The sequence below is a fragment of the Cucumis sativus genome, chromosome 4 (assembly GCF_000004075.3).
Source record: "Cucumis sativus cultivar 9930 chromosome 4, Cucumber_9930_V3, whole genome shotgun sequence".
In the NCBI taxonomy this organism is placed as follows: Eukaryota; Viridiplantae; Streptophyta; class Magnoliopsida; order Cucurbitales; family Cucurbitaceae; genus Cucumis; species Cucumis sativus.
Genome location: NC_026658.2, coordinates 1,265,383 through 1,275,938, shown reverse-complemented (window position 1 = coordinate 1,275,938; position 10,556 = coordinate 1,265,383). Strand labels below are relative to the sequence as shown.

Genomic DNA, 10,556 nt, shown 5'->3' with positions numbered 1-10,556 from the left:
CGCAAATCCAACGTGCTCGATAAAAGAGATGCCCACGGGTAGGGTGGGGATGAAGAAGGCTTTTCCACTCCTTTCCTTCATCACCCGAAAAGTAGAAAATAGATTCTCATTGAAACATTTTTTTTTCTTGTATTTTTAAAAATAGAAAAATATGAAATATAGCGAAATTTATCCAAATTTAAGTTTTTTGTTTTTTTTTTTTTTGAAATATTGGGTAAATAGTTTCTTTTTCCTTTTTCATAATAATTCCTTTTAAGTAATTTTCGTATATTTTAAACCAAATAAAATTTTGAGAAGTTTCAATTCTATTTAAAAAAACATTACAAATTTTCAAATAAAAAGCATAATATTCTATATGTAAATATATAATTAAAATGTTAATAGATATCCATAATTTATATATATATATATATAGGGTTAAATATAGGGGCATTGTCATTTATAATTATTTTCCTATATATATATATATATATATATATATATATATATATATATATATATATATGATTGGAAACCATCCAACAAATTGATTGGCATATTTTGAATTTTTTTAAACCTAAACTAACAGTAGGTAACCATTATTCTAAATCAGTTGTTCTCACATCAGATGATATGAATTAGAGCTGGACACAATTGTTGGATTTTTGAGACGTAGAATTGACCAGGTCGGTCGGCTGCTTCTTAGTTTTAGGTCTATTACATTTTTCCTCAATTCTACTTTTCAAGTCTTTGACAATGATGATGACTGATGAGAAGGAACGGTTCACAAAGATAATGCAAGACTGAGGGAGGTGGTCGCAACGACTATGACGACAAAGGCTGCTACAGCTACACAACGAAACTCGTAATTGGCATCTTGATGGAACAATTTTAGAACCTCGTTACACAAAAACACAACACCTTATTTTGAAGGGTCCTACTTAAACCCCAGTAAAAGAAATAATGAGTAGAATCAAACTAATAACCAAAGTATTTGTCCCTTCAAATGTTCATAATATGAAGAGAAATAAAACGGGGATAAGCATAATAAAGCTAAGAATTATTCCTAAAGTCGGTGTCTTATTACTACTTACTACAAAGCCATATCCTGCACTGGAAGTTGGATTAACAAGTTCCATTAGTGTTATTTCAATACGGGTGTAAAGACGTGCGCATTGTTCTCTTGCTAATCTATCGAAAAAAGAGTTGATCAGAATCAGCAGCAGTCATACAAATTACATAACTAATTATTATTATTTGCAAGGTAAAAATGCAAGAGTTTGGTCACTCACTATTCCTTGAAAAATGTAGAGTTTGGTCCTAAGAACTAACCATGAGGGAAGCCACCTTCCAGAAGAAAGAAAATGGGGAATTGAACTATGTGTGCTGAATGAACAGATTCTAAATGAAAATAAAACAAGCGCAGTCAGATGGAATCCGTGTGTGTTATACATGAAACAAAAATTCAGTGTCCCATGATAAAGATGAGCCAATCACCCGAAGTCCAGGCAATAAATTGAGAACCTAGTGGCGTCGCATGTCAAAATTCCCCGACATAATAAGCATGGCCAGATTCTAGTACATTGTTATCATATAACATGCTCAATCAAAATTGAAACATGTAGCTGGGCCGACAAATGTAAGAGATACCATTGATTCGTCAAGGAGGTTAGACAAATGGGAATATTCTTAAAAATCACTAGCCTCCTATAGAATGAAAGAAAAAGCAAAATCATTAAGGCCTTGGAAAAGCAATAGTAAATACCATAAGCAGCAAAGACTGGAGTAACGAACCTTAATTGCACTGCTTGTTCGAAAATTGCACCACATAATCTACAGAGTACAATCTGTCTAAATATACTTTAATCCCGACATATACTGTTGTCTGGAGATTATATATTGGGCGAAGGAATAAATAATTCCTAAAATCCCCAATATTCTAACCTTAAGCACATCTGTCATGATGGCAGATGGTAGATTAAGGGGCACCGTTAGCAGTGGTGTTGAGTCCGAATGCTTCGTAAAGCTCCATACAAATCTGTTGAAAAGGATCTGACTTGGGAATGTAAGAACGAGAAGAGCTAAGTTTTTAACAGCAAATATCCAATCTGGCCCACCGATATCTAGACCCCATCCAGCATTTCCATGCCAAACATCTTCTCCTATGTTGTATATTGCAGTGAGGATCAAGTATGCTGATATTACTATGGTAACAGGGAAATATCTTTGCTTATCTCCAAATCCAGCAACAAAATCTGAGTCCTGGTTCAAGAGCAGAAGGATAGGAGCAAGAAAAAATATAGCATAGTTTGAACCACCTGTGAGATTGACATTCAAAATTAAGCATATAGCGAAACACATCACTGTAGCAACATTGCCAACTGCTGGCATCCATGCTCCTTCAGCTGTCATTCGCTTCATGGTGAATGTTGACATGGAAGAAGCCCGTCGTTGTTGCATAAATCTTGTTCTTGTGTTAAGACTACCAATGCTACTTTCACCAGATTTTGTGTGTCTCATTCCACCCCTTTCAGAAGTTTTCTCTCTCACGAGAGACGCAAGTTCAAACTTTATTTCTAATGCAATTAGCACGAAGATTGCTGCATAAAGGCCAAGCAACGATGTCCTTGCTCCTTCAACTGCTAATAGTGTTGTGATCATCTGCTCTTCCTCTCCCATATTTCTAACGCTGTCTCCTAAAATGCTGTTTAACCTTACTTGCCCTTCCAGAAGATATGTCACAGGGAATAGTGCAACAAGCAACGCAAACACCCAAGGTAAGACCTTGGTGCTTGAAGCAGATGGAAAATGAGTGAACACCACAAACACCGAAGCACAAACCATGGTCACAACAATAAGGATATGCAGAACAGCTGCCTGAAGAAAGTACTCAGCAGATATGTAAATGCCAAGTGCAATACCCATAGCTATGGAGTACAATACTCTCAACTCAGCAAAATATTTAATGGGTATTATGGATGTGATAGCTGAAAGAGTGAGCAGAATTGCTAACATAAGCAGCCAAGAAGGCCAGGTAGGTTTTGAGGCAACAAAACCATAGATGGAAATATCATCAGAGGACTGACGGGCAGCTTTAATAAGATCAGAACGGTACGTCCAAGACAAGGGAATTGGTGGCTGCATCAAGATAAATAGCAAACCAGTTGCCACAACTAGTACTAAGCATCTCTTCGCTGACTGCAAAAAAGGAAGTAACAAAATAGAAATTATTTCATTAGTGAATGTCGTATTGTAGAAAAATAAATTGGCAAACAGCTCAAAGCAAAAGCCAAAAAAGTAATGACTAATGTTTTTTTCCTAATAAAAGAACTGTCTGTTCCAATTAAGAAAGTTTGGGGAGCTTCGAGAAAACTCACAAATGGTTTACAAAAAACAGCAAAGAACCACTAAAACGACTATGATAATATCACCTAGCGAGACTTGGAATAGCTTAGATGCCACCTCAAACTCAGAAATAACAGTCTTACACATGCAAGTTCGTAGATACTTCTTAGATTGACTAATGTTCTTCAAAACAGGAAAAATAATATATACCAGTTGTTAATATGGAGCATCAAATCGCATCATTGTTTAAACATTTGAAATTAAGAAGTTCAAGTCAGACAGATTACAAAGTAAACAGGAAAGAGGGCATGAAAAAAATTAGACATAAATACCAGGACATGAGGAAAGTGGAGAGCAACTAATGGTATGCAAGCCAACCCTGCCATAAAAATACAGCACCCTAAAAGCAAACCATCTGATGGTGGTCTCCCATTAAACCATTGAAGGGCTTCAAATATTGTTTCACGGAAAATCCACACTGCTAAAGCAACAACTCCAGCATGTGCATAACCTTGCCATGCCTTCATTTTGGAGGCTGTTCTTGATTTATCTCTGCAAGATCCCGATTGAAAATTTTAAGTCTTAATATCATCAACGTAAATGGAATAAAGAATAAGTTCATTATATTACTTGTAAAGGAGCAATGGGGGTGAAACGGCCAGTAAGAGAATAGCTGACACCCATACAACAGATTTGGAAGCAATAAACAGCATAGCCAGCTTTGAAGCATACAGACAAGTGAGAACCCAGACTGCCTTTGGTCCAATTCTGTTATCAACAAATAATCTGCGTACCAGGACCAAGCCAATGAATGTAGTCATAATAACCATATAGCTTGGATAAACCACATCATCGTCAAGACCATAATAATATATGCTGGAGTAACTTAGAAAACGGTTCTCAATATGACATAGTAGTAATGCATGGCCAATCAAACAGGCTTCCGTCAAAAACTGAACTTTTGACGGTAATATAGCTAGACCAGGAACAGCCAAGGCAAGAACCACATCAGCCACAATGAGTTTGCAGAAAGACTTGAGGGACATGCCAGCCAGCCAAATATTTAGATCCCAGTAATTATGCATCACAAACCACATAGTCATCAAGCTCCCAAGCACAACAAAAGCAAAGTAAGATGGCAAGCTCTTCTTTGTAAAGAACCGAGCCAGATAAAAACCAGCCACAGATGGTAGTGGAAGGAACTGCAAGAAAACAGGTGGCAAACAAGAAATTTATGTCAAATTCTCAATATCTCATGGCATGCAGGCAACAAAAAAAAGATATGCACTTTGCAGGTGGAAAATATCCAAGGCCTTAGGTATAGGTTAAAAAGGAACAAAGCATAAATTTGGTACTCAAAGACAAATACGGGGGGGGGGGGGGGGGGGGGGGGGGGAACGGAGAGAATCCCTTCACTGACTTCCAATGGTTCAACTTCAAAGTAATGCCAAAAAGATTAAAGAATTTTTTGCATCTTATAAATAATAATAGCAGTACCCACAATTCTTCAATATTGTGAACTTCCAGGAGAATCGCTGGCCTGATTCAGCCCCTTTCTCCTCAATATCTATGTTCATTTGTCTAACAAAGGTCCTCCATAGCAACTTGTGAGCATATTGAGCACCAAGTTTGGGATTTGGGGTGAGATTGGGACTTTTTTTATCAAGAGCTAGGCAGTTGGGTGTGTTTATTAAAAAACTTGATTTGGTCCAACTAAAAGTGAAGCAAGTTGGTTCCTAGAGTCTAAAGATACATTCTCCTCCGATTCAACATTCATGCACCTTACTAAATCTAAAATCCATTTGGTAATTCAAAGTCCCTGAGAGAGTTGAGATGTTTCTTTGGTCGGTTTCCTATTGAAGTTCCAACACTACATAGAAACAGATGGTTTAGATCATCCTGATGCCTCCTAAAAATAATGCACCATCAAGATCCTTCTCCCAAGTAAAATTTGTCATGTGAAAGCCTTAACCCCTTTTCGAATTTCTTCTCTTTTAAGGAATTTGTTTGTTGGAATACATTCATAAATCCTAATTGGGTTGACGCTTGGCTTTTAGATGAGCATTAGAATCAATGGCAATGGTAAGATACTTTGACCTACACGATTAAAGCCCTCCTTTTGACTCATTCACTTATTTGGAAAGAGAAGATTCACAAGATTTTTAAGACAAGATGGTTTTGAAGGAATTCTTTTGAAGCAGCGTACATAGTTTTAAAATCAACACTTCAAATACACTGGCCCTCACATTACACCATTATTCCTCACAGCCTTTTCTATTTCTCCCCTAAAATTAATCACACACTCACCACCTACTTCGCTTTCTTGCCCCTCACATTACACCACCTCATCTTCCTCATTGCTAATTTCTATGCTCTTTCATTCTTTGCTCCATTTTCTTTTGTTCTTTCCCTTTTGTCATCCTGGTCAAGAATGACACTCAGAAAGCAAAAGATTGGTAGTTCAAACATGCCATAAAGAAGTTTAAAATTTTGTTTTGATGCTCTTTCATTTTTTATAAGAAATGGAAACTATTGAAGAAAGAAACAGTTGAAAAAAAAGAAAGAAATGAGATATCCCAAAAGACCAAAGGGTTTCTTTCTTCTTTTTCTTCTTTTATGAAAAGAAGACCTTCTATTTTCATTGAACATAAAATAAAGATGAAATGCACAAGAAACTGCACAAATGGCAACAGAGGAACCAAGCAACAACACACCAGCTTGAAACAAAACACACACACCTACTAAAAACATGAGCTGCAAAAGCAATTTACTTGAATGAAACAGATTTCACTTGTATACCAACGGGTTTACAATAAGGAGTCCCAATTGATCACGATATATATGGCATCATAAATATGAATTTAAAAAAAAAACGTAAACGCCAAAAGGATGAAAACAATATGAAACGAGGTAGAGCTAACTGACTAAACCTTGCATAGGACCATAGGTATTAAAAAAGCTCTCAAATTTGAGAAGGAAATGTTGTAACTCATTCAATGATAAATTACATCCCTTGGGAGAGAAAATCTTCAAAGAATCACCTGCTTGGTTTGTTTCTTACAAAAAAAAACAATACTTTTCTTATATTAAAAAAATACAAGCTTTCATCATTGGGCATTGAGAAAGATGAAATTATATAAGAGGCCTACAAAAAACAAACAACCTCCACGCCCAATTACAAGAAGGGGTCTCGACCCCAGAGAATAGGGCTAAGCCGATAGTTACAAAAGAAGAACACCGTTAACAAGCCCCCATAAAGAAGAATTACATATACTCCCAGAGATCCTTCTTCCTCAACCTCCACCCGTCAGAAAAAAATCTAGAGCTATTCTCAAGCCAAAAAGTTGGCAAAGAAAAAAAGAAAAAATGCCAAAGAACCCTACTCCGTAGACAAGTCTATGAATACGATCATGATTATTCACTCCCCATGCAAACTTTGAAAGGCAAAAAATTTCACTTCCTTGGAAATTTTCACCTTTCAAAGAGAGGAAAACAAAAAGGTGCCTTATGGAGGAGAAGAGGCAGAAATAATCCAAAAGAAAAAGCTACTGGAAAAGCTTTTGTAAGGCTTCAAAACCTAAAACTCTACCAAAACGAGTAAACTAGGGGGGAATAATTGAAATTTGAAACCACCTCGCCAACCTCCTGAGTAGTAAGGGGGCAATGAAAACCCAAGGAAAGAGGGGAAAATCTATCGAAGGAAGGCAAAACAAAAGCTACCAAATGCAACCACTTATCAAACTATTGATAAAGATGAGGGAATGAAACAAAGGGGGTTTCTCTCCCACCCAAAAATCCTACTAGAAATAATGTTACGCCCTAAGTCCAGAATTCAGCACTTAATTGCCCCAGAATTCCCCAGCGTCCTCTGTGACCTGGCTACGGCATCCTTGCTTGTCTCGAAGGCTCCTAAAAGTGAAAGCTGTCCCCACAAAACAACACAAGATTTTTTAGCATGCTTTGTCCTCACTCACATGCACCTTAAGAAAATTCCAAGTAGGTCACCCAACATAGGATTCCCACAGCTAAGCGCACTTAATTTTAGAGTTTTTATGATTGAGTCACCAAAAAGGGAGGTGCACCTAGTTGGTATAGGTAGTAATAGAAAGGTGCTGCTCTAATGAAGTCGAAATTCTACGGACAAGCATAATAAAAAAAAAATGGAAAGATATTGAAATAAAGGCAGAGGTGGAGAGATTTGAACCCAAGACCTCTTTCCTCAGGTACATACAGGTCCCAGTTGAGCTAAGCTCATGTTGGCAAACATAATCAAATTAGGTAGTAACTTTTAGTTCATTTAAACCTTTCTTAACCATACTTTTATGTCCTTAGATCCATCTCACTCGAATGTGTTTTCAGTTCATCCGTGAGCCCTCCTAAACTCAGAGTGTTAAAAATAAGTAGTCAACCCATACCCGATAAAGATTTTAACAAACTAAAAGAACATAGGAAAAATAACTAACCAGGGGCTCTTAGAAACCTTAAAGCTACCACCTTATACCCATTCAAAAAGGTGAGGGCCATACTTACAATAATCCTTTGCTACAAAGAATTAGGCTCCCTCCAAGTGGAAGCACCACAATCATTTTGCCAAAAGAGCCTCGTTATGTAACTGAAGATTACTAAAACCTAAGCCCAACCCCCACTCTCCAAATGCTTTGAAAAAACCTCCCACTTCATTAAGTGAGCCCCTCCCTCTCATAAACCTTTCAATGTCCTTACTCACTGAGATTGACATCTTAAAATGGAAAAGGTAGCATAATGAAATTCCACTCACCTCTAACTCACTCAGAGTTACTCTTCCCCCTTTAGAGAAGAAAACCAATGATACTAAAGAAATTCTTGCTTCCTGCCTCAAGAAATAACAGCTCAACTTTTAAAGTATCAGCAAAACTACATCCACCATCAAACTTATATATCTCGACCAAGAATCTACACAAGCAACTCAACTGTCATTTATAGTTTACGTATCAAGATGATATATGCACTGCAACCACAAAACGTGCAATAAAATCCATCCATCCCAGTATGCGGATTAAAAAAATGCAACATATTCAAATCACAGAAAGTTAATGACGTACCATTACTGGAAATCCTACAACAATTGCTCCGGCAGCACTAACGATCACAGCCAAAGTAGTGAACACAACCGTACTAAAAGCATCCGAGATCATACCCATAACATAAGCACCAGCTCCAGCTGCCCCTCCGAGCATCGTTATAGTAACAAGTAGGTAATTAAAAGGCGGTGGCACCTGAATATATCGCCCAAAGGAGTGGAAAACAACTCTAATTTCCAAACAGACAACTACTACAACTAAAGCAACAGCCCCATTGACGACCCGAATACTGTGTACTTGATTGGCATTTTTAGAGACCCACCAAAGTGCACCTCTCGTCGACGCATACAGTTGAAAGACAAACGGAATGAAAAAGAGAAGCAGCAAATCACAAACGGAAGCAGCAGAAGAAAACACCACCGAGTGATGAGATGCAATGTGAAAAACCAGAGGAAAAAACAAAAGATTCAAGGTATGAATACAGCTCTCCAAAGGACCAAGTATCAAATTATCATCAGGAATCTCTCCACCATGAAACTTCGCTTCTTGCTTATTCTTGAACGACGAGAGACGAGGAATAGAATACAACCAGTAGAAGACACAATTGAATACCATAAGATAATAAGAAGCATTAACCATACCAACAGCAGAAATAGTGGCCCAAGTAAACATAGCCGAAGCAGCAAACGGAACAGAAGCAAACAAAAGACGCTCAAGAGCAAGAACAATAGAAGGATTTTCGATCTGAATCCACTTAAACTGAAGCGAAGCCCATGCACCAATCAAGAAATTAGTCTCGGCGCAAAGGAAAGCAGCAAGGATAGTCAAAGGAATGGAATTAAAAGTGAGATTAAGAGAAGAACTGAAGAAGAAAGCAATCTGAGAAAAAAGAAGAGAGAACCAAACACCAAAAAAGGCACCAGGCTTGAAATTGAGAGAATCAAGGATGTAGGAAATCATAAGGCCAAGAGTCAAAGTAGCAATAACGGGAGTACCGCCGAGGTCGAGAAGGAAGGCAGCAGAAGGGACAAGAGCAATGGCAATACGAGAATTGTAGATGAAGGAAGAAGGGGAGAAACGGGAATTGTTGAAGGATCTGGAGGAAGAAGAAGAAGGTGAAGAAGAAGAAGAAGCACGACGATCGAGAAAGGGACTAGGGTTTTGGTCGTAGGAGGTGGTGCCATTGGTGATGGAGGAGAAGGAAGGGGCGCTGGTAGAGGCGGAGATGTAAGGGCGAAATGAGCGGGATTGAAGCTCCGGCGGGATCATATTGAGGGAGGAGGAAGGCTGGTGGTGAGAGTATTGTGGGCTTCAAGGCGTTAGCGCCAGCCGTAGACGGAAATGATCTCTGTCTTTGTCTTTGGGGAAGGCGCGGCCGCGATGGGCCTTCCTTGGAGGCTTAATTCTGACGTGTTCGGACAATTTTCATCCGTTCGATCTGATTACCACTGGGGCCATGCTCCCTTCTATCGCCACTGTTCTTATTTAAATATAAATTTTTAAATATCCTTCCAAATTAATACTCGTTAAACAAAAACATCCTTCTAAAGTAACCCCTCCTGTTAAATTGTTGCCCAATTGATGCACATTATTAAACACTTAATCCACACTTTTATTATATCTTTAAAACTTTATATACAAAATTTAAAAGTATGTATAAATTCATACACAATCTATAAACATCACAATTTGTAAGATAATCGATATAATCTTCTGTTCAATAAGTGAAACATGTAATCCCTCTTTTCATCTATTGTTGTAGTAAATAAATGTATATATTTATAAACAAACATTACATTTATATATTGTTCTGGATGAGTAGAAAACTACACGTTTGACTACTTAAAAGCACCACAATGAAGTCAATTGGAATCTCATAATCGATCTCACACGTTCCAACTTTAACCTATAACTTGTGTAGTGTTTCTACAACAAAGCAAATGTCTTTTATTGGTTGGCAAGGACGCTGGATAGTGGTTTTAAACGAGTTTAGTTTCTATGTAAAACAATGGTAGCGGAGAGTTATGCCTCGATTGAGAAGAAAACATTAAAAGTGCAAACATAAAAAGTAACCTAGCTCAAAGTTTAGATCTACCAATTGTTTGAATGATCATAGGATATCTAAAGATGGTTTGGTTTCTTTTCTATGCAAATGTTTAGCCCACTTATATA

The 10,556-nt window shown here is 37.6% G+C and overlaps 1 protein-coding gene across 1 annotated transcript; it reads right to left on the bottom strand.

The window, feature by feature from the left end:
- Positions 1 to 1,214: 1,214 nt before the first annotated feature.
- On the bottom strand, positions 1,215 to 9,796 carry LOC101204901. Its single transcript, XM_011654701.2, has 4 exons — positions 8,406 to 9,796; positions 3,955 to 4,526; positions 3,657 to 3,876; positions 1,215 to 3,177 (listed from the first exon to the last, which is right to left on the bottom strand). The coding sequence occupies exons 1-4, from the start codon at positions 9,651 to 9,653 to the stop codon at positions 1,831 to 1,833; spliced, it is 3,387 nt and encodes a 1,128-aa protein (XP_011653003.1). The 5' UTR covers positions 9,654 to 9,796; the 3' UTR covers positions 1,215 to 1,830.
- Between the last annotated feature and the right edge of the window lie 760 nt (positions 9,797 to 10,556).

Excerpts from the sequence above, each read along its gene's own strand:
- LOC101204901 (XM_011654701.2), bottom strand. The coding sequence starts at position 9,653 with ATGATCCCGCCGGAGCTTCAATCCCGCTCATTTCGCCCTTACATCTCC. Across the intron at positions 3,877-3,954 it reads CCCCCATTGCTCCTTTACAA|AGATAAATCAAGAACAGCCT; the intron begins GTAATATAATGA and ends GGGATCTTGCAG. Across the intron at positions 3,178-3,656 it reads TCCACTTTCCTCATGTCCTG|TCAGCGAAGAGATGCTTAGT; the intron begins GTATTTATGTCT and ends CCTTTTTTGCAG.